The 24,309-nt window shown below is 39.9% G+C and overlaps 1 protein-coding gene and 2 pseudogenes across 1 annotated transcript in view; 1 reads left to right on the top strand and 2 right to left on the bottom strand.

Moving 5' to 3' along the window:
• ICA1 (islet cell autoantigen 1) overlaps positions 1-24,309 on the top strand; it is a 123,168-nt gene that overhangs the window by 77,707 nt on the left and 21,152 nt on the right. The window contains exons 6-11 of the mRNA XM_028118734.2: positions 3,844-3,969; positions 5,004-5,102; positions 16,882-16,976; positions 19,193-19,245; positions 22,442-22,504; positions 22,616-22,648. Of these exons, the coding sequence (XP_027974535.1) occupies positions 3,844-3,969; positions 5,004-5,102; positions 16,882-16,976; positions 19,193-19,245; positions 22,442-22,504; positions 22,616-22,648 (469 nt within the window). The remainder of the gene's footprint in view (positions 1-3,843; positions 3,970-5,003; positions 5,103-16,881; positions 16,977-19,192; positions 19,246-22,441; positions 22,505-22,615; positions 22,649-24,309) is intronic.
• On the bottom strand, positions 1,593-1,664 carry LOC148162508 (U4 spliceosomal RNA; annotated as a pseudogene).
• LOC114220694 (H/ACA ribonucleoprotein complex subunit 3 pseudogene) lies at positions 8,849-9,231 on the bottom strand (annotated as a pseudogene).

The raw sequence follows: 24,309 nt of genomic DNA, 5'->3' as shown, positions 1-24,309 counted from the left end.
CTCTTGATGGTGGCCTATGCTTGACTGTGTCCTCAGTGCTTTGTCCTTGGGCTGCAGACTGGAAATGTGTTTTAGAGAGTAGACATGGAGCACAAAATATTAAATGAACTTTACCATATTCAAAATGCCCAACAGTGTAACATCCTCCTTGTTTGGCAGGGAAAGGACTCAACATTTGGAAACTCAGCAGTGCATTAAGTATTTTAATAATCATTGTTGACACACAAAGCATATGGCCTTTCAGAACTCACTGGGTCAAACGTTGAAGTCTTCTTCTAGGTTTCTAAAATTACTTTACAGAATTTAAACAAAATAAATTAAGGCACATTTCAAAGGATATTAATGCATGAGCTTTGTATTATAAGCAACTGAAGTTTTCTTATAGGATAAAAGAATATCTACGTAAAGGAAAAAGCAAAATCCACAGCCCCCAAAATTAATTTGCATTTAATGAGAAGATCTCGAACCTCCCCATTAGCAGGGCAGTCTTGTGGATACCTTGTATTTATTGTTTACTCCTATTCATGCTCAGATATCCCCCCCTCATCTCAGAAGCCTTTATTGCCCACCTGCTGATCATTTATATCCATTATCTGTGGCCACAATAATGCTGTGAAATAAGCAATTCTAACATTCAGTATCTTAAAACAATAGGCATTTCTTATTGCTCACAAGTCTATGGGTTAGCAGGGCAATTCTGGTCTCTGTTAGGCTCACTCATGAGTCTGTGGTCAGCTATGGGGCAGGAAGGGCTTCTGCTCATCATGGGTGGCCTCCCCCAAATCTCTTCGGGTCCACTGGCCAAAGGCTGATCTGTTGGGGCAACCGGGCTCTCCTCCTTGTGTCTCTCGCTTGCACAAGACTCTCACAGCCCTCCAGCTGGCCAGCCTAGGCATATTCTCAGGTTGGCCTGGGCATATTCTCATGGCCATCTCAGAGAAGCAAGAAAGTGGAAACATGCTAGCATTTTTTTTTCAAGCTTCCAGTTTCATCACATTTGTTAACATCTCACTGGCCAAAAGCAAGTCACATGCCAAGCCCCGAGTCAGAGTGGGAGGAGCCTACAAAGTTAAAGGGAAAAGGGTGGGGATACCGGGAGGCCAGTATTTGGGGCTTTAATGACATCAACCTACGTTCCTGCCCTACACCACCCCCAGCATTAACCAATCCCTGTTCTGCGCTCTTAGTTTTATTGTTGTATTTTTCCCATTGCATTATAATATAGTTGCTAATTTGTCTTCTCTGAAATACTAGAGGGTCCTTATTCCTAAGCGTATTCATTCATAAGTATTTACTGACCCATTGCTACAAGTCTTATTCCTTTATAGAGGCCCCAGTACCTAGCACTAGTCCTGACACATAATAGGCGCTCACGAAATATGTGCTGAATGAATGCATATGTGAAAGTTCATACCCATATTAATCTCCTTCTCCTTCAGAAGAAAAGGGTGGAGACAGATGCCTCTCAGGATCCCATTGAGGAAGTTTTCCTGGCCTGAGCAACTGGTGAACCAGTGAGGGCTTGCAGTGAGGATCTCAGATGCTTTGAGACATCTTTCTCTTCACATTCTCCCATTTCTTCCCTCTGGAACTTGGGTTTTCAATTAGCAATAATCATGCCTCGGATAAACTCATGGGCTACGATACTGCCACTGTGCGAAGCTGGAACTTGGGTTTTCTTTTTTGTGTCTCCTTATTCCTCTCAAAGGAAGATAGAAAATCACTACTTTTAACTAATTCTAAATTCATTTTATAGTCTGTGCTCCCAGGCATCTTTGCCTAGAGTTTCTCCACTCTACAGTGGGAAATGATTGAACTCCCGGATTTATTTAAGCTCATGGTGTGGTCAGTTTGGGAGCAGCTAAATGGCTTCCATTTCTCTGGTTTTCCCGGACCTGTAGACCAAAGATACAGAAGAATTCTTAGAAAATGTTTTATATAGTTACAGATACAAGACTCTATTCATATAGGATATTAATTCTATCAAAATGGTGTTAAATGCATTGGCTCGTTGTTTTCCAATTCCATATAATCTACAGGAGAAACTTGGGTTTCTGGGTAGAATCACAATTTCGAACTTCTTGATTTTCCAGTGACCAATATTAAGTTGCTTGAGAGGCAGAATGGTGTGGCTTTGGAGTCAGGCAGGCTAATCTAGAATGGCAGCCATGCTCATTTAGTTACTTCCCCAGATGAATCCTCTTACCCTCAGCAGTCAGAGAGGGTAATAACAGAGGCTAAAAGAGAATGGCTGGCATGTGGTAAGTGAATTGTATTAATTGTTCAATTGTATCAATTGTATTAATTGTGAATTGTAGCTATTGTTAAATCGCTTCAATTGTTAAATTGTTATAAATGGTAACAGTTTTATCAATTGTTGCTATTATTATAGAATGTCCTATAATCTTATAGGCTGTGACTCTAAGTAGTATTATCAGTGGTAAAAATTAATGTTTTATATCAATAATCTTTGTGTTTATTTTTACTAAAAAATAAAATCATTTCTAAAACAACTTTATAGGTTATACCTTAAAATGGTACTTAGACACTTTACCTTTTGAAATGGCCTGGAAAATTTCTTCATTCAGTCACCAAATATATATTCAGCACCTGCTTTGTACCAGGTCACCAGGTGCTGAACATGCAATGGTGATCAAGGTAGATGTCACCCTTGCCTCCTGGTATCCTGTGATGGAAGAACTATCACTAAAGAGTCAGCATTACTCCCAGAGTAATTACTTACCATTACTTACCAGTTATCTACCTACTAACTACAACTGCATGAATTATCTGAAATAAAGTGGTATTTGGCTTGCTTTCCCTGGTTAAAATATAGTGTGATGATGCTTCAGATTAGAAGAAGGAGAAATTTTGACTTACCCTTTTTAAAGTAGCTGTATTATTTTTAAAACCTATTTTATTTTTTAAGATTTATTTATTTTACAGAGAGAGCATGCACAAGCATGAGTGGAAGGAGGGGCAGAGGGAAGGGAGAGGGACAAGCAGACTGCGCTGAGCATGGAGCCCAAGGAGGGGCTTGATCCACGACCCTGAGACCATGACCTGAACTGAAATCAAGAGTCAGAGGCTTAACCAACTGGGCTACCCAGGCACCCCTTAAAAGCTTCCATTTTATTATCAAGTGTATAGAATTGACATTTCTGAATTTTTTACTCACCTCCATTTTGAACTACTACATGGCTGAGGGATAGAGGGAGAATTGCTTGTGTACCTACTCAGTAATAAAAACTTGAAAGTTTATCAGCTTTTTAGGCTGCGTCACAATTCTCTTATTATGTGGTATCCTCGGTTGGATCTTGGAACAGAAAAAAGGACATCAATGGGAAATCTAGTCAAATCTGAATAATGTCTGTTGTTTAGCTAATAGGATTGTGTCAGTGTTGAGTTCTTATTTTTAACAGATGCACTGTGCTATGTAAGATGCTAGCATTAGTGAAGCTGAGTGAAGAATATACCAGAAGTCAGCTTCAAAGAAATATAGGGAAACAAACAACAGGGTGAAGGTTATTCCTTTGCCACCGTGCATGTTCCCAGACTTCTCACCACCATGGTTACTCAGTGAATGCTCTGAGAGGAGAGGAATTTTAACTTTTGACTGACAAATAGGATGGCAAATCTGCTGTGAAATCATCATATGCAGTACTGTTGTTGAAGTCCTTTGAAGGTAAAGAATGGATATTGTAGGATCTTCTCGCTTGCCTGGAATTTTCAAAGGTGTTTTCTTGTGTGAGAAAGATAAGCCCACTATGGGTCTCCCCTCACTGGCAAATTTTAACCACCTAAGAGTCTGAGTGGTTCAAAAGCTCCCTTTTACTTTCATAGGTACAAACACAAGTACGACTTGCCAAAAAAAGCTTTGACAAATTGAAGATGGATGTGTGTCAGAAAGTGGATCTTCTTGGAGCAAGCCGATGCAATCTGTTGTCTCATATGCTAGCAACGTACCAGGTAACAAAGTGTTGTTGGTTATAGTGAACCAAGAATGTTACGAGGTTTAGGGGGACAGAAAGACAGTGTTGGAGCTAAAACTATGGTTTGGGCATTATGAAGTTCTGAATGTCTGGCTCACAATTTACTTTCCACCCCTCTCCCTTCTAGTAGACCTACAGTTTACTCAGACTGAATATTAGCTATTTCCTGTGCACACACTGCTTTCACACTTTCCTGCATTTACTTAGGTGGTTCCATCTGCCTGAGTGCCCTTCCCCTCCATTGTACCTTTTCATAGTCCCCTCTGTTTGACGTACCGGTCTGAGTATCGCGTCCTTCAGAAAGCCTCCTCTGAATTCACTCTGCGTTGTGGCCTCTACTTCCCATGGCACCATCAGTCACCTACTCATCAGGTTGTCATAATTCAAGGAACTATTAATTTTTGTCTCCTTCTAGCCTGAGTTCCTTCAGGATAGTACTCATATCCAACAACAGTGCTTTTGGGCACCAACTGAGTGTAGGAGGCCAAATTCTGGGTGTTGTAGGGAATATAAAAATTAGTAAGACCAAATTCCCTGTCCTCAAGGAACTTAAAGTTTCAGAAGGAAATCAGATATAGTACATACAGTCTGACTATATTTTCTGTACTTCAAGGAGAAAGCAGGGTGTGTGTGCTAAGTGAAATAAGTTCTACAAAATCCAATGAGGTTTTGAAGAGGGACAAATCGAATCAGCGGAGGGATCACAAAAGTAGATTGGTAATGATCCCTGGGTTTTGGGGGATGGATCACATGGGACAAGTACAGAAAACAGAGAGAAGAATGGTGGAGCATTATTAGCCATGGGAGGCAGTATTTGGGGGAACTGGGAAGCATTGAGTTTGGCTGAAATACAAGGTATAAAGAGGGGCATAATGGGAGACGAGCCTGCAGGGATGAGTTGGAATCCTGTTTTGGAGGGCCTCGAAAGCCACAGATGGGCACCTTTCTCCAGGGCCTGTGGCTAGAACTGGGCATTCGAAACATTAATAGCTGCACTCTCTTTCCTTACAGACCACTCTGCTTCATTTTTGGGAGAAAACTTCTCACACTATGGCAGCCATCCACGAGAGCTTCAAAGGTTATCAACCGTATGAATTCACTACATTAAAGGTATGAAAGCTAGAGAGGCCATTAGAAAATCTTATGAGAAGTGATGTTTTGTTTACATCACAGAGTGTCCCTGGCAGCAATCATCATTACTGCAACAGACTCCCAATGTCAAAGAGGGAACTATGCCCCCTAGTATAGTCTTTTTTTTGCATCAGTATTCGTCACAGCAATACAAAAACACAGCTGGAATCTTCGGGTACATATTACTGGAAGGTGAATTGTGGGGACTGGTCCTGTTTCTTTAAATGACTTGTTTGATGTTGTTAAAGGGAAGATTGTCCAAGTCTAGTATACTCCATAACTTTTTAATTATTAAATTCAAATATGCTCACTTGGAAAGGTATTTGTCTTTCCTCTGTTACTTCTGACAAATGTCATTTTATTCTATGAGTATCATCTAATACAGAATTAGATTTTTCCATAAGACTACAGGAATATCTTCCAGTCGAAAAAGCAACATTAAACTCAGTGATTTCTCAACTCAGAGGGGCTATATGCAAATATCTGATTTTCAGGATTGCAACTGAAGGTGGAATCATTTTGGTTGTTGAGGGAGAATGCATGTCGAGAAGGAAGTGACTTGGGTTCCAAAAGGATTTTGAGAATGAGAGAACGCTAGGTACTTTGTTGCCAGGTCATATCTTTGGGTAAAAAAAGACCAGGAAAGAACTTGTTAATACCTTGAAATTACCTTCCTTCTAATTTTTCAGGTAATTTGTAAATGACTCATCGCCTTGCTTGAGAAAACATTAAAAAACCTTTTTTTTTTTTTTTTTGCTTTAAAACACCTCTCTGATTTTGAGATGTTTATAATGTCACTGCATCTATAAAAGTACTAAGACGGAAACCTTTAAGACCCTGGCCCTTTAAATGAAAGTCCTAAGAGGAACCCAAAACAGTTTCACCTTGAGATGCACCTGCCCTGACTCCAGACAGGACATCTGGCCAGTGAAGTTTGTTCTTCATAATCCTCCCGTCAGCTGGTCATTTGCTCATGTATTGGCACTCGCTGACATGCGGCATGGTAACCGGATTCAGAATGTGCCCCTTTTTTGCTCTGTCGGCTGGACTGAAGCATTTGAGGGGAAGGACTTTTTATTTCCTAGGTATCGTCCTTTGTCCAGCCAAATGATCTATATCCAGTGAACCCAAAGCCTTTCTTATCACGTCATCAGTATCACCAATGTTGGTAAGACTGTATTCCTTCCCCATAATTTATTGCCCACTTTTAGCACCTTAGGAAGCAGCTATCCTGACCAAGCCATGTTGATTAAAATTATTACAACTCTCACTCTTCACATTTCTTACATAGGACTAAACATAATCCCGTCACTTATTCTTTGATAAGGTAGAGTTTTAGGTTTTAGGGTGTGTATGTGCATCAGATTTTATTTTATAATAAATACAGTTTCAGAGTTTGTCTTTTGAAAGACGACTGTACGTAACTCAAATCAGCTAGGTGGAAGATGGAATGATATCTTCTGCAAATACGATTTAAAGGAAGTTCAGGTTTGAGTTAATTGCATATAAAGTACAATATGAAATTGAAGTTGTGCCACAAGCATGGAAGAATCCTTATGTGTCGCTCTGGCCTCCCGTGTTGAGGAAAATATGGCTCTTTAATTGTTGCCATGATATTTATCCTGCAGAGAGAATCAAGCTGATTATGTTAGAGGATTTCTGGGCAGAGAATTTAGTGAAAGTTTGATGGCAGTGGTTCAGGATATAATTACAAATATTTTGGGCACATGACTATCCATTGCCTTTTACATCCCCAGAGTCTTCCTTAAATTATGGTTTAAGTAACAGTTTATGGTTTAATTGTAATATAAACTCAGTAGAAATAATATATCTGTTGAGGTATAATATAATTATAGTAATATTAAGAATGTTAAGTGTCCAGTAATCAACCGACTAAACTAGGCTGTTATTACTTTTCTAGAATGCTATTCGTCTAGACTTTTCAATGATGTTATATTAGAATCACAAGCTAGTCACTAATTATTTTCTTGATATGGACCTAAACCTATATAATAGAATCCTGTTATCACACAGCTCATTATTGCACACATAGAGACATGTTACATATCATCTTGTATGTCACAAAACATGAAAATGAAAATCACTAATACCTTGTGTATTACCACCAGGCATGAAGATATTACCTGACTTAGCAACCTCTTGCACTAATGTATTTTTTTAAACATACCTTGTATTTAAAAGATTTTGATTTGATTGAGTCATTTTCAATATATGTCATTTTCTTCTGAATGGCACTATATATTGATAATGGCTATTTTGAAATTTAAATAAATATTTTCACAATTTATTTGTTCTCTGGATTTACCTAAGCAAATAGCCCCTGAAATGCCTTTTGGGACTCTGGCTAGAAAGAAAACATTGTCTTTGGAGAGGTTTGCCAAGCTCTGTTAATGAAAAGCAACCCATTTGTTTTCTTTGCTGCGGGGTGTATTCTGAGTGTTGGTAATTGTGCCACTGCAGCTGGATTTCCTGACTGTTAGTTTTATGCTTGATGAAGGATGATAATTAATGTGTTAAACACTCGATGCATCCTGTTTGGAGGGGAGAGACTTCTGCTGCAGAATTACAGGGATGTAACTCATGCCCCAGAAGTTTTAAGTTTTATTTCTAATGAACCTTTCTCTAGAAAATATGTGTCATTCTTTCCCAAAATAATTTTATTGTAAAAATGAATTGAGTCTCCACCTCTTACAACTTGAAAAATACCCAAGTGACTATGTTGACATTTTGCAAATATTTTGTGGGGATGTTTTATGTGACAACTATTGCTTTTTCACTCAGGCCTGATATGGTTCTATTAATTGTACCTTTATTGACATAATCCTTCATCATTTAAATTTTATGATTAAGAGATTTTTGTAGCATTTTAACTTTATGGGAAATTTAGCATTGAAATTTAATATTACAAAAAATTTTTTTAATACTACAATTTTTTTTAATCTAAATGCAGCAAAGCTCAGATTTAAAGTGGAGAGAACCATCTTTTTAAGTGGTTTCCAGTAAAAGAAGCAATGTTCTAATCTTGCATTTTCAAACAATAAACATTTATTGTTTCGTTAAAATACTACTAAACATAGGTATTTTGCATGGGTTATTATTATGTTAATTTTATACTGATTCCAAATCATCTGAGAATGCCTTTCACATGGTAGAAATAGTCATGGAGATAGGAATGGAATATTTCTAGCCATATCTCAAAAGCACTGTCACTTTTTTAGAGAAAGTAATTTACACCATGAGTTTAAAAGCATTTTTTTAGAAAGCTAAATGAAATGCTGTCTGTAGGAAAACAGTGCCCTGTCTTAAATTACCAACCCTCAGATGTGGTCGTGTTTACTTCATCCTTCCAGGATGCCATTTACTTACACATTTCCCCACAGATCCAAAACAGGCTTCAGAGAAGGCAAAACAAAAACAAAAACAAAAGCAAAAGTAAAATACCCCTGTGGAGTCGAGTTGGCTTTTCCCTGGAAAAATCTAAAATTCTATTTGTATTAGTGGTCTTTTCTCCCCTCTTATGTGGGTTGAGTTAGATGTCTTTATAGAGAAGTGAGCACTGGGGGCCCTTTGAAAAAATGGACACACCCACTGGGAGCTGGTTGAGGGGAAGGCATATCCTTCTCTGTTGTTTTTGTTTGTTTGTTTGTTTGTTTTTGCTTTTCAAATCATTCTAATAACCTAGCAGTGATTCAAAAGGAGGATGCTACCATGATGGATTTACACAAGCATGATCAAGGGCAACGATGAAACCGGATTCCAAAGAGCAAGGGTGCTAAGAAGGCTTCAATGCTCACAGTTTGAAGAGCTTGGTTTCGGAAAGTCTCTGAGGGGTAGCAGAAGAGACATGAAGTTTAGGGGACCCTCAGAGGACAGGGCGCGGTTGCTGGGTCATGAGCACCTTGAAGCGTTTCTTGACGGTGATTCGGTGTCTAGAGTATTTGTCATCTGGGGAGAACCGAGCAGGATGCACTGAGCAAGTCTGTTGTCCCATAGGGTCAAGCTTCTTCAGCGTATAGACTCGGTCTCCCTGCTCGTTGAGGTAATACTGGAGAAACATGACCACACCGAAGCCAGAAATTCTAATTTTGTCTGCTGCTCTTTCTAATGGTCTCACGTGTTTCTGTTGTTGTTGTTTTTTTTTTAAGAGATCAGAGTGCCTGTATTTAATGAAAATGGCCAGTAGTAAAATCGAGTTCTGTGATGTGCCCCATTCCAGTGTTTTTAGCAGGAAAGCCAGGTGTTTTACTCTGGATATATGATAAAACAAAGTAGGTAAGGTCAGAAGCTCTGGAGACAGCCAGACCTGGCTTTAACTTTGGCTCTGACACTTGCCAGCTATGTAGTGGTGGTGGTGGTACCAGTGATCCCACAGTGGGGGGCATGGGGATGGAATTATCAAGAATTCTAAAGTGGATCCAGAAGACAGCCACTGGTAGTATCAATACAGAGGGTTTTGTTGGGTTGCCAGGTTCTGTAGCCTAGTTTAAGTTACTTCCTTTCTGTTTTTACCCTAGATGATTAGTTTTGCAGTGAGTTTCGCAGGCAAGGCTGTGAATGGCAGTGGGATAGGCATCCCAGACCTCGCCCAGGATGACCCACTCCCTCTCTGACTCCCACAGATGCTCTGGCAGCTCCATTTCCAAACCTGTGCTTTGGCCCTGCAGGCCCTGGTCTGGGCTGAGAGAATTCCCCCAGGGATAGGAAAGGGCAGGGCAGGCCCGCAAGCAAGAAAGGCAAGGAGGCTTCCCACTCTGCAACAGGGCTAATTCTAAAAAAAATGTACTTTGACTTTGCAACTGGCTTTTGCCCTGCGCCAGGATTTTAACTAAGGAAACCCGAATTTGAAAACCTAACTTTGGGTATGTTCAAAAATAACCATTGAAACAGATGTGCCAATGTTCCCTCTCTTCTCTCTTGGGGTCTAGGACTTAGCACTCTTATATGGAACATCATTCTGGAGAACAAAATGCTTTTAGCTTTCACAATTCAAAAAACATCCTTCTCTAAATTTTGTTTTTCTCAAATTTGTATGCCTAACAGCCTTCTTCCACCCACCTCCACATTTCTCAGTTAATCACTTGAACATTTACCAACAAGCCACACGGCTCTGTAGTTACTTGCTTTGAAAATAAAGCCATAATAGTTTTTATGAAAATTGGGTAAATATCTCTGCAGTGCTATTTTAGTTGCCAGTCCCAACATGGCAATTATTCATGGCGAGCATCCAGAATATCCTTGTAGACTTTCAAGTTTTCTCTGTGTCATTACTTTACACAGCATTTAGCAGAATGATTTTTTTTCCCCGAAGCTGCTCCAGGCCAGATCATTGCAAAATTGAGATGCATCCAAGTCCATGGGAGAGGAGGGGGCAGGGGGGCTGACCATGGCCACCACTGTAGTCTGAGGTGGACAAGCCAGAGTGTGGCTGATCATCAGTTCATCCATCCCTTGTGATGACTGGCATTGGTTCTTCCAGGCAGCTGGTGGTAGCTCAGGCTCTCCTCATAACAGTAAGGTTCCTCTCCATCCTCTGTTTCTCATTCCCTTTTATTCGAGGGGAATGGAAAAATATTATCATTGTGTGGGCAGTTCCTTAATGCCAGAAACTCTGCTAAACGTGAGGTGAAGTAACGTCTCAGAGAATTTGTCATGGTATGCGTGACTCTAATGTGCCAAGGTTGGATATTATAATTAATAATACTGTTAGGTTCAGCACTAATATATAGAAAGTGCATATATTTTATCCTCAAATAACCTTGAGAAGTTGGATCTACTTGGGTTTTTTCCCCCTATGTTTCAAATGAAAAAACCAAAGCTCAGATAGGTCTAGTCATCTGTCCAAGGCCACATGCCCAGGATGTGAAAGCCCTGGGAACAGGGATGCTCATGCTTTTCCTACTCTGCCACATGTCATTTCTTCAAGGGGGTACTTCCAGCTATGAGGCAAGGAGGGCAGGAGAAGGCACAAGGGCCACCTTTAAAAAGTTGTAAACTTTCAGTTAAAAGTAACACTTTGAAATGTTTGCACATAGGTGAAAAACATCCTCTGTATGTTAGTCCCTCAGATACCTAGGAACCTAGGACCCTTCTTTTAGAGTTTGGAGTAGTCTCCTTAATCTCCTTTGGCACTTCATGTGAAGGAGTTCAGTAAATGTTCTTGGCTCTGCTATTCAGTACTATTTCTTAACTAGTTGTAGAAGACCTGGAATCAAATATTGCTTCTGCCTGTTCATGGTTGAATGGCCTTCAGTAAGTTACTTCTCCTAAGTCTCCATTTCCATATCAGGAAACCAGGAAGACAGTGTTTATCTGGGTTTTGTGAGATATGTAAACATGGAGTGCAGTACCTAACACAAGATGAGCCCTTAAGACATCTAATTCCTTTTAGACCTTTAAAAATTGTTGATAAAAAAGCACATTTTGATTGCTCACTATGAGCTTGGTACTGTGCAGAAGCATTATCTACATTAATCCTCAGCGTTCCAAGGAAGGTATACTTGTCATTAACTCCACTGTTCTGGGGGGTGAGCAGAAGCCCCCAAGGAGTGAAGACCCTTTTCCATGTCCCAGCACTACATGATCTATTTTCATAGTGCATCTCTTTCCAGGACACTGTGATGTCTTCCCAGTAACAATTTTCCATCTTTAAAGAACAAGATTATATATCTTACTTATGATTGTGTTTATTTTTCTCTAATCTTACTTTTTGTTCTACAGTACAATTCAAGAGTACCTTCTGGTCCTAGATTAACAGTGCTCCTTATATAGTATCTTTAGAGATTTATAACTGCATGGGTGGGGAGGCCACGTGTGTTAAACGTCCATGAATTGTGTGTCTCATACACATCATTGGCCTCTGCTTTTTATTCCTCATGTGCTACCAATTATATAAACACAAATATACACACACTCAACTGAGTTCACCATCTTTTAACCATGCCTCACTATTTTCAGCACTTCCATTTCCTTTTATAGACAATCACTTGGCACCTTCATATGCATACAGTATAATTAATGGAAAGTAGCCTAAGAAAATTAAATGTTGTAATTAAAGATTAGAGAAAATGTCACTCGATTGTCAAGGCTAAACTTAAACTTAGGTCATTATATTAGGGCTGGCTGCTAGCCTTTTGTCTGTGAAATTTGTTTTGCTGAGTAGTTTTGCTTTCATTCAGATGAATGTTGCTCTTGCTTTTATTTTCCTAATACAGGAAGTAGTAACTCCCATTATTATATTAAGCTGTTTCCTTTCTAAGACACTTTCGCAAGCTCAGTCTGCGCATTTCCTCTGTCACGCTGATCTTATATATTGTGTGTGTGCTTCCTGAAACCATTTAAGCATTGATGGAAACTATTAGCATGTCAGTGCAGCCTTAAACAGAGAAAGGTTACTTAGTCTAAAAACATTCTTTCCTCTGTACAAAATGTTTTATTCTTGCACGATGCTGTATTGCTGCTAATACGTAGTGATTTTCACAAGCGATTTTAATGAAGGACCTAGTTGGACTTGGGCTCTAGAAACAGAGTGTTTTGATGTCTCATTTCTGGACGTGGATTTGAATGTGGCTTCCATCAGCCACCAATTCAAAATAGTTCCATCTGATGGCCGCCCCTGTCTGTGCAATCAGCCAGGCCTCTTAGGTTCATTTTGCCTGAGCAGGTGTTCATGTCACACAGAAAATGCTGTCACCCCTGACTTTTACAGATGCTGTAGGGTTAAGCATTTTCAGCTGAGTTGTGGACTTTAAAATACTTTAAGGAATTTACCTCCACCGCGGCCCCCACTTAGCCCTTTTCATCAAACTTTGGAGAAGCACTGGTTCACCATGTAGAATATCCTGTATTGGACAGCCACACCCAGGAACTAGTGCTGAGAGAGGAAAGGGGACGTGATTCATCCTCTGTGATGTTTCAAAGTGCCTCTAAGTTTCTTTATTAGCTATATTGTTTATCATATTTGTAAGAAACAGGTTCCATATGTGTTGTGGTTTTTTACCCTTGCTGTATAGAGGAGTATTTAGCTCAGTTTGATCTAAAAGTCTCTCTTGCTTCAAAAGATGCCACTTAAAAATATCCTAAAATTGACTGTGGTGATGGTTGCACAACTCTATGTCTATACCAAAACCATTGAATGGTATACTTTAGATGAGTGAATTCTATGGTACATGAATTATATCTCAGTAAAGCTGATGATAGATTCCCCACACAAGATTCCCCTTAGCTCAAAATTCTAATATTTAATAAATAAGCCCAGGTGTTCAGTATTAATTTTGCTTATGGTTCTATAAACTATTATTCCCCGAGGCTTTGAATTTTCTAGCTAAAGAGCTATAATTTTTAACCTTAAAGTTTAACCTTAGGTACATTAATTTATCAACCAAACACGTACATATTTAGCACCTCTCTTGTGTGGCAACAGTCAAATGGTTATAGGGACAATGGTAATAGCAGGAAGAGAGGAGCAATGGTAACAGGAATTACTAATAATAAAGTAGCAATTGGAACTGTAGCCATTCTGTTGGTGAAGCACAATAGTGACTTAACTGTGATTGTGGTGACAGGGAGCCAACAATTGAGTCCCTGCTAATGGCCCAACAGGGAAGGGGTTGAAAAGAAGGAAGGAGTGGTTTACATTACAAAGGGATTGTCTGAGAGCTGCTGGAGTGTGGTTATGAGGGGAGGTGGGGCTGGAGACAGAAGGGATGATAACCATGGAGCTGTCAAGGGCATCTCAGGGGCTTAGGCAAGCACTGTGGCAGCTAGACACAGCCGGCTGAGAGCAGACATGTCCTGGCCCTGCCTAGTGCTGATTGAGAAAAAGGAAATGCAATGAGAAGATAATTGAGCAAACCAGGAGGCCTGGACAAAGCGTCACAGAATTGAAAAGTGTGTCTTGGGGCCATCAGAACCTCAGCTGAAAATACTCCCGGCTTCACTTTGACCAGGGTTGGACCATTCTATGGGCAATAAAGCTGCTGGAAGGGTGTGTGTGTGTGTGTGTGTGTCTGTGTGTCTGTCTGTGTGTGAATAAAATGCTGTGATTGGCAGATCTATTGAAAAGAGTAAGTCTTTGACATCTGTTGAACTCCTTATGGTTGCATATTTCCAAAATACACACACACGCACGCCCAGCTTTTACCAGATGCTTTGGGGTATATGATTTTTAAAAAAGAAGAACATCTAGACTACAGTCCATATTCCAGTGGCCTTGTTTGTTCCAATAATGTCCTTTATCACATTTCCCCGTCCAGCTGATAATCATGGATCCCATTTCATTGTCATGCATTGGAGAGATATAAAGGGCAAAATAATATGATGAAGCCAGTGGGGCACAATGTTAAATATTGACGAATGTGGGTAAAGAAATGTTATCCCTGTGTGACCCCTGCTGACCTCTGTATCTTGATCTCCTAAGACTTGTACTCTTGCCCTCTACATTATAATCTCAGTGGATTCATTTTGTTCCTCCACCAAGCCGAGCTATTCCTTCCTTTAGGCGTTTGCCCTCAGGCCTCCATTTCTTCCTGAGCTGCACACGGATGCTCCTGCGTGTCTTCTGACTCTCAGCTGAAATGTCACTTCCAAGAGAGGATGTTCTTGCTCACTGAAGTAGTGACCCAGTCACTTTGTATCACCCATGTTAATTCCCTGCCTTAGAGCCATCACTAACTAGTAATTTTGTCTGTCTTGTTCACCATTGTATCTCCAGCACCCAGAACAGCACCTGGCTCTTGGTAAATGCTCTAAAACTATTTGTTGACTAAATGTACTAATCTAAATGTCCAGAAATAGTTATTACCAATGATGGCAATACCTTTGGGATGCAAGAAAATGCTTCAGAACTACAATCATAGCACATATATTCAATGAGAAAACCTTGACCTTATGTTAGAAAAATGGTGAATGAATGTATATTTACCTATTTTAATTTAATATTGAATGTTTACGATATATAAAATCTTTTCTGTATTCTCTACTCTGATGAGGAATATTTTTTATTATGAAATATGTACACATCTTATATTGCTTAAGAAGACATCTATATGCAATGATTCCAATTATATAAAGTAGTATGAGTATGAAAAACCAGAAAGGAAATACATGCAAATAATAACTAATTTTGGGGGGAAATCAAATTATGAGTAGTTTTTCCTTTTTAATTTTCCAAGCATTCTACATGTGGTTCTATTATTTTTCTAATTTAAAAAATATTTTTTAAGAAACAAAACATAATACAGAATAGATCTAATCAAATGTGAATAGGACTGTAAATACACTTTGAAGATGGAAGGACTTTCTTGAATTTGGCGTGCTTAGTGAATTAAGCTTTAAGGAAAATACCGGGAATTGATCTGGGCTTTGCAAAGACTGATCAGACTTTTGAGGGTGGACAAATAGGTAGAACTTTTTTGGGTAAAGAACCAGAATGAACAAAGATAGGAAGGGAGCAATTAGCACATAGAAGGCGATGAGGAGACAGGCCTATGTGAATGGAAAGCTCCCATTTGGAAGCCAATGGGAAGCAATCTGGGAGATAGGAGAGGATCACATTTTAGAAGATCTTTCAAATCAGTCAGACAGGTTTAGACTAGAAGTGGAAAGAAATACAGAAGTACTGTGGGTTCTTGAGGGAAAATGGTAACATGGTTGCTTGGGTGTTATAGGGAAATTATTTTGTATAAGGAGTGAGACAGAGCATAACACCAGTGTCCACCTGGCATCCACAGCAGACACTGCCATCCGCCATAGCTCTGCTCTGCAAAGACTCTGTCTCCAGACCATCTCCATCCAGTCTGCAGCTAGACATCACAAATCTGTCAGAGTTGGTGTAGGGAATGTGCTTGCCACCTTCTGTGTGTGGGTCACACTAGAGAAGAGAAAGATGGGAAGGGGAAGGATGACGAGACAGGAAGGCCCAAAGGACAGATTTTAAGGGTTCTAAGATTATAAGCAGGTTAAGTATCTTGAGATGTTTCTTGTGTAATTTGTAGGTTTGTGGTTTAATGAGAACCACAAGTAGAGATCTCTTTTTATAACTCATTATTCAGTTATTATGGAAATGTTTTGCTTTTTTCAGGTTTTGCCGCTGGTGTACAGTTTTTAGGCACTGGATTTTTTAAAAAAAAGTCTTTCCTTAAATATTTAATAAAACCTGAGAACAATAACTCCAAGAAATTATGTTCCAGAAAAAGATTCCCGCCCATTTTTAATCTACAAAGATTTGGATGCACCTGCTCTGTCCACTCGTGGGAGTTAACTTGTCAGAATATGTTAAGCCACTATTTTTTTTCTTAAAAAAAGGTTTTGTTTTCTCTTATTTTTCAAAAGCTATTTTTAGATTATAAAATCACAAAATTAAAAATAAAATGAAATTGTCTCATCTTTGGGGGAGAAAACTTCTACTCTGTCAGTGTGTGGGCTGCAAGCAGAACAGAATGTTTATCTTTGCTGCATGTTAAAGATGGAAAATAAAGTTAGCAATAGCCAAAAGGCCTTCTTTTGAATAACTTATCACAAAGGGGAAAGCATAAATCTAGTGGCAAAACAATTCTCCTCTGTAGGCTAGTATTTCTTGGATGGGTCTGAGAACATTTAAAATTTCTTTTCTGTCTACTTAATAGGATCAAAGGTAACCTCCCCAAACCTTGAATTCAAGGTTTGGTTTCTGGACCAGAGGAAGTTGAGTTTTTTATTGATCTTTCTCTCTCTTTTTTTCCTTTTCATTATCATGATCAAGAGCTTACAAGACCCTATGAAAAAACTGATTGAGAAAGAAGAAAGGAAGATCACCCAGCAGGAAAGTGCAGAGGACACCGTGGAAGAGCCAAGGCAGTAAGTTATGGCTGCCTCTCTTGGCAAAATCTTTATTTCCACAGGCAAGGGCGGCACAGTCCTCACTGACCAAGTCTGTTGGGGTCTCAAACACAGGCCGGTTGCTTGATTTCCTCACTTCTCTGGGTTGATGTATTAAAATAAAGCCCAGACTTGGCCTGCACATAGTCCTGCTCAGCCAGGACTCATCCCAGTAAGAGACCCATTTCTTGGGTCTTAGAAGGAGCACACTTGTGAGGAGTTGACTGGGACGAGAAAAGGCACACATCTCCGGTGCTCTCTGACTCTCTGTCTGGTGGCCTCAGCCCCAGCTTTCTGCTCTCTCAGGCTTCTGGACCCAGTCTGGTCCTTTTGTTACCATCATTTACAGAATCCTGTCCCAGATCGGAAATCCCCCGACTTTTTCTCTCGTAGAAGGAAATAACCTATGAAATTGCCTCAGGAGACATCGAGTACTAAGGTGTTATCATACAAAAGTGTTGGGTTCTGACATTTTGTTTCCTACTCTTCAGACCTTCTGTTTTTCCCTCTGTGAAGCAGAGTGCAGAAAGTGACTGCTCCATCTCCATTTCTTGCCACTTTACAAAGAAGGGGCCTCTGGTCATGTTACATACTGAGACAAATTTCTCAACATATGTGGTGCATGATGTGTCCTGATCCCAGTCGGCAAGGAAGTTTCAGTGTGAATCCTTTCCTATTGAGATATCAGGGCTTGCAGGAACAGGGTTAGTCTTGAACTGGCCGACCTAGGAAAAGTGGATTACCTTACCTCCGTTTGGGATTCTCTCTCCACACAAAAAAATTTAGATGATAACTGTGTGGTAAAACTGGCTTGTATTTTTACTGTGTTTCTGAAGTTTCAAATACATATTTTTGTCCCACAGAAGTATTTGCTGCCAGTATTAGCCTTTTTAATTTTATTTATTATTTATTTTTTTAGTGGAGGTAGGGGCAGAGAGAGAGAATCTCAAGCAGACGCCCCACTGAGTATGGAGCTCAACGCGTGAGATCCTGAGATCATGATCCAAGCTGAGATCAAGAGTCAGACTGAGTCTTAACCGACTGAGCCACCCAGGCACCCCAAGCCTTTTTAATTAAAGCGAATACTAGAAAATTCTGTTAGTGTAAGACAAAGAAAGGTTTTCACTGTGGGAACAGCTGTAGAATATGATCTGAAACTAATAAAATTGACTATTTTAGGGGGAAGCAGTTTAACCTATTCCTGGTAATAACAGTAATGCTTAGTACCCTTTAGTGAGCTCTACTATATACGAAGTGCAATGTCAGGTGCTTTGTTACATGTTTTCTCTACTCATTCTCACGACAACCCTTTGTGTAATCAATGCCAACATTTCCTCATTGTTTAAATGATGGCAGTGAGGCTCAAAAGAAGTGAAGGGACTGCCCATGGCTCCTGGTGTAGTAATAGGCAGGACCTGGAATGAGTTCTGGTACTTTCTCTTCACCCATATATGTTACTGCAATCAAAGTATTAGCCTTCACTCAGGAACCACCCGAGATTGTCTCGATTAGTTCTCCTTAATTTCAGGTTTCTCCGTTATGTTAGTACTTCATTTTTAAAAGCTCAAAAAGTGTAATTCAGTAACTATTTTAAATGCAAAATGGAAATTTAGCAAGATTTTTTTTTTTTTCCAGAAATAGCAGGTAAAGGTGCTTTAGAGGGAGGTTCAAAGGTACCAGCTGAGTCTCAGGGTGGTGATATGTCTCTGCCATAATCTTAACCGGTATGGTGAGAGTTCAGTAGGCAACAGTCTTCTGGATTTGAGACGGATCCTGCTTTTGCTTTTCAGCCTTAGTAATTTAGCTAACCTCCTGAGGTGTCCTCTCCTATAACAGCAGGAATCAGAATAAACACTCACTTGCGCATCAGTTTTTTAACTACGTTTTTAAAAGTGATAACTGTACAGTATCTATTTTAGTTATACTTAACTGCCCACCTAGATATTTACAGAATATATGACTTATGATGAAACCAAATTCAGTTCTTAAGATGCTACTAACCAGCCTCAGGAGAGGAAAAAGCCAGCAAAAGTATTTCCTCTTAAAATGAATAGCATGTAAATGACTATATGTTCATGTGTGTGGGCACATGTCTGTGTGTTGTAAGTACAGTAATATTGTACAGAAGAATCTGGCTGTATCATAAATATAAAATTTTCAGAACTATATTACTAAACTTTTTTTTTAATTTTAAGGTTAATTTCATTAGAGGATGAAAACCAGCACAAGGAGTCTTCTAGTTTTAAGAGTAAGTTTTGATTTTTATTTAGAATTGCTTCTGAAATACTACTGCTCAGCAACCAATTCATTTTCTTTTTTTTTTTTTCATTTTTTTTCATTTTTTTTTTTTTTTCATTTTCTTTTTTGGCAGACTGCTCCTACTAGGCCTTTCTTCTTTTCCATTTGAGAAAATACTATATTAATTTGCTTATTTTTTTTTTACCATTTCGGTTTTAAATTTTCAAATATCGGTGATGCCAACTAAATAGCATTATTGGGAGAGGGTTTTATATTGTGAGCCAGAAAATAGCACCGTCAGTCACTTCTGCAGCAGCCTGTCAGAGGAGCATCCGAAATGGAGAATTAACAGAGAGCAGTTTCTTTTACAACAGATGATAACATTTCTGCTATTGCCATTACTAGTTCTAACTGCCATTTGGGCTGTAAAAATAGTTTTAATAAGATTACATGATCAGATTGGGTGAGTTGGTTTCCACCGTGTTGTGGGGTGGGGGCCTGGTCTTTGTTGGGAACAGCTGGGGAGAGCTCAGACGGCTCTAGCAGGTGATGCCTGGGTCTGCTCTGTAATGAGTCACATCTGTTCCCTTGGGTGTGCTGCTCCTCCGATGGTTGGGAAAGCAGTCGGAGAGTTAGTAGAGGATGCAATGTGCCATGAAAGGTTTGTCAGCTATTCCTGGCTCCTGCCATGATGGCCAGTTCTTTCACTGGTTCTTATAATGGAGTGGAGGGTACAGTAAAACGTGGTGGGACTAAGGTGATGTAATGCTGAGCTTTTCACTGGGACTCAAACCCTCAGGGATGCAAGAGAAAGCTTTACAGGTGATATGGAGAGAACTGAAATTACCCCAACCCTCTGCTCAGCCTGGCCCTCGGAGGGAGGGGGGGGTGCACATCCGCCTTTGCCTCACTCCAGCCTTTGCTGTGGCAGCCCCTCCAGGAGATAGGAGGAGGCAAAGCAGACCCTGGGACTTCCTTTCTCTTTTCCTCCACCCTCTACCTTCCTTCTGTCTTTCCTCCTACTTTTCCAACCATTTGCTTCAACTGTTTTATTCTCCTCCCACTTTACTGCTTCATTTGCTTTTCCCTCATCTATCTTTCAAAAGAAAACAAAAATCTCTCACCTATCTGCCTCTCTAACTAGGCTTCATATCATCATTTCATGCACGTAGTCCCTCCCTGACTCACATATTTGTTCGTTTGTTCAACAGATATTTATTTTAAAATTTTATTTATTTATTTGAAAGAGAGAGAGCACGTTGAGCAGGGGGAGGGGCAAAGGGAGAGGGAGAGAGAAAATCTCAGGCAGCCTCTGTGCTGAGCACAGAGCCGATGCAGGGCTTGATCTCACAACCAGGAGACCATGACCTGAGCCAAAACCAAGAGTCGGACATATTAAGTGTCCCCTGAGCCACCCAGGCGCCCCTGTTCCACAGATATTTATTGAGGGCTGCCTGTGTGGCAGGTAAGCAGTAGGCTCTAGGCACACAGTAGTACACCAGACATATTCAGACCCTTCCCATGATGGGGCTCACAGTCAAAAGGGGAAACAGGTGGTAATCTGATAATCTGCACAAGCAATTGGGCAACTCCAACTTTGATAAGAGCTGCAAGTGTTCTGGGCAGGTGCAATAGGAAGACCCCACCTGTTTAAGGGGCTCATGGACCTAGCTAAGTCAAGTGCTGTTGCAGGAGTTATCAAGGTAAAAGAAACAGCCTGGGCCAAGACTATGAGCCAAGGAGGACCAGGAGAAGGTGAGAAAGACACTGTTTCGGAGACTGAGAGAGGGAGCAAATGACAGGAGACAGAGAAGCAGGTCAGCCTGATGCTGTTGGGCATGTAAGAGCTCTCTGAGTGTATTGATCCACACCTCCAGCCTCAGTATCTCTTGGGTGTTGACAGCATGAATTATGTTGTAGGAATCTAGAAATATTATAGTTTTGAGGGAAAATGTAAACTCCAGTTTATTATGTCTTCAAGTTACATATCAATATAAATCACATAATATGAAAGAATCAAATTTTTTTCCCTTGTGTAGTATGTTCACTTGTTTATGGTATTTGCATAATATTTTGAGATTGCAAATGTTGATTACCTTGTTTTATGTATACATAGAATGGAATCCACCATAATTAAAGTGTCATCTGTCTTATTTTGTGACCTACAGAAAGTCTAATGTACATATGAGCAAACCCAAGGTTTTTTTTATTATTATTACTCATTTAGGAGAGAGAGACAGAGAGCATGAGCAAGAGGGGAGGGTCAGAGGGAAAGGGAGAAGCAGACTCTCCACTGAGCAGGGAGCCCAAGACGAGGCTAGATCCTAGGACCCCAGGATCATGACCTGAGCCAAAGGCAGATGCTTAACCGACTGAGCCACCCAGCCACCCCAAGCAAACCAAGTTTTAAGGCTGTTGTGTTGTATATACACACATACAAACACATATACACAGACACACACTTTATTATTTAGAGCAGTTTTTAGTTTACAGAAAACGGGGCAGAAGGTACAAAGATCTCCATATACCCCCTGTCCCCAGAGATGCATTATCAGCATCCCCTACCAGGGTAATACATTTGTTATAATCGATGAACCAACACTGACACATCATTGTCACTCATAGTTTACATTAGGGTTCACTCTTGGTGCTACACATTTTATGGGTTTTGACAAATATACAATAATATGTATTCACCATTAGAGTATTATTCAGAATAATTTCACTGTCGTCAAACTCTTCTGTGGCTGCACCTTGTTCATCTCTCCCTTCCTCCAAACACTTGGCAACCACTGATCTTTTTACTGTTAACATAGTTTTGCCTTTTCCAAAATTCTGTATACAGAATTATGCTGTATGTAGCATTTACAGGCTGACTTCTTCCACTCAGTGATCTGCCCTTTTTATTTTAGCCAGGCCCCAAATGGCCAAGGTTTGTAGCACCATCAGTAGTCAATTACTTGAATCACACGTTTGTCCATGAAAGGAGAATTGTTAGGTCAGTGCCATAGTTTTCTACCAAACAAAGCAAAGATTCGAGGTTGTTAACTAAGAATTCATGGAGAGCCAACAGTCTGAGCAGAATGTAATCTCAGGACCCCTGCTTCTGTGTGATGAGCTGTGTGTTTACCTTACACTGCAATAGCATATGAACATACACACCATTCTGAATTGGTGATAACCAAATGCATGTGTTCTGTTGACAGCTGAAGATGGAAAAAGCGTTTTAGCTGCCTTAGACAAAAGCTCTACACATAATGCATGCTCAGGTAATCTAGATTAAGGAAAATGACTCAATTTTAATAAATTTGACAGACTCCTTACAAAATGAAACTGACTCATAATTTTGTTTTCTTTCCCTTCCTCTAATGGACCTGTAGATGAACTATTAGACATGAAACCCGAGGAAGGTGGTAAGATTTATACATTTCTTTGGGGTTATAATTTAATTTTTTAATACTGTTTTTATGTGCAGGAAAATGTAATGTTTATCTTTTGAATAGCTTTGCATTCCCAAGCAAATTGTTTTTAGGTGACTGTCATTTTTCTTTATAAATGACTTTAAATAAGCCCAAGCACAAATTAGTATATATGGATTTGTCATCCTTAGTTTAGCTACATAATGTTCAGACTCCTAAACCTAAAAGTTATGACATCAAAAGTCATACGCTGTAGTAGAAAAAACATGGCTTGCAGAATCAGACCTGGATTTGAGTATTAGTTCTACTATAAAACTATCTATATGGCCTTAAGTCTTTTGCCTCACCCTTGAACTCCTTCAGCCTCCTTTGCTCTCATTTGTAACATGGAACCAAGAGCAACAGTCTTGCTGGGTTGTTGTCAGAATCGGAGATCATGTGTATGGAGGGTCTCTCGTGGCCTCTGACATGGGGACACTCTTGAGATGGGAAGCGGTTGAGAAAGTAACACTAGAAAGATTGTCCTGGTGGGAGGCTGTGCTGCACCTCCACTGAGCCTTAGTTAAACAGAGGAAGAGTTTGCCTGGCTAGGGCACCCACCCAAGTTCAACAGACCTAAAATCAGTTAGTAAATAACCCCCCAAAAGAGAATCCAGAGGCACGGATCTGGATGAGACAGCCATAGTCTGAAGCGACCCCAGGAAATTGAGTGCGTTCAGCCTGATAGAGCCTTTGCTTTCCATCCTACCAAGGGTTACCTTCTGATGATTTATCATGAGTCCAGAATACCCCTGAGACTCTGAGAGAAGCTTTAGAGCACCTTCTACCCTGGGTGGCTGGTACACAGCCTGCCCTGGTTTTACAGATCTCTCATAGGACTGGAAATGGGGCATGATCATCCTGTAGGCCCCAGCTAACTAGGGCAGACAATTTTCTCTACTCAGTTTGAGTCTTATTTGGGTCTAATCCCCAAAGTGTGAGAGGAAGAAGGTCTGGGAAACAGAAGGCATTGGTTAAAGTTTTTTCAAAATTGGAAAGACAGTAGAGCACCTGCATTAGGTTTCCAGGGTTTGGGATTATCAACTTGAGGGAAGAAACCTGCTTTCCTTCCTCATTTCTCTTTGCAGGCAGTACACTGTGCAATATCTCATGATGTCCCCATGTATTTTTGTCATAATTACTACCTATTTGGTAAATACAGAAATCTCATCAGGTTATGAAAGTAAAAAGCAAATAGTTAAAGCAAACCAGTCACTACATGGCCTCCATTTTCATAAAAACATTTCCCCCTTGGCTTTAAGGATAGATTACTTTGATGAAAAATAGGAAAATTTCTTACACATTTTTTTTTTGGAGGGGGAAATATTTCAGTCTTCCAAAGGTGGGCTACAGACAATAATATAACATGCAGTAGGGGCCCACCATCTAGTTTTAGCAGATGTCCACATTTAACAGATTCTTTACAAGTATACATATGTTTCAGCTTGTTTTGGTGGGAAGATCGTTATTTCTCCTTTTGCCAGCCTCTTGTTTATGTAATTTGTTCTTTGCTTTTACTATCTCCTATTTAGTTTCATTATTTTAATAAACATAATTTTTGAATTAGGTATATTCACATTGGTGCATGATAATGATAATAAAACTGTAGGCGATAG

This window comes from Eumetopias jubatus, unplaced genomic scaffold (genome assembly GCF_037043125.1).
Source record: "Eumetopias jubatus isolate StellerSeaLion01/CBP00866 unplaced genomic scaffold, mEumJub1_p1.0 scaffold_14, whole genome shotgun sequence".
In the NCBI taxonomy this organism is placed as follows: domain Eukaryota; kingdom Metazoa; phylum Chordata; class Mammalia; order Carnivora; family Otariidae; genus Eumetopias; species Eumetopias jubatus.
The sequence above is the reverse complement of the archived record's forward strand: the minus strand, read 5'-3'. Positions and strand labels throughout refer to the sequence as shown.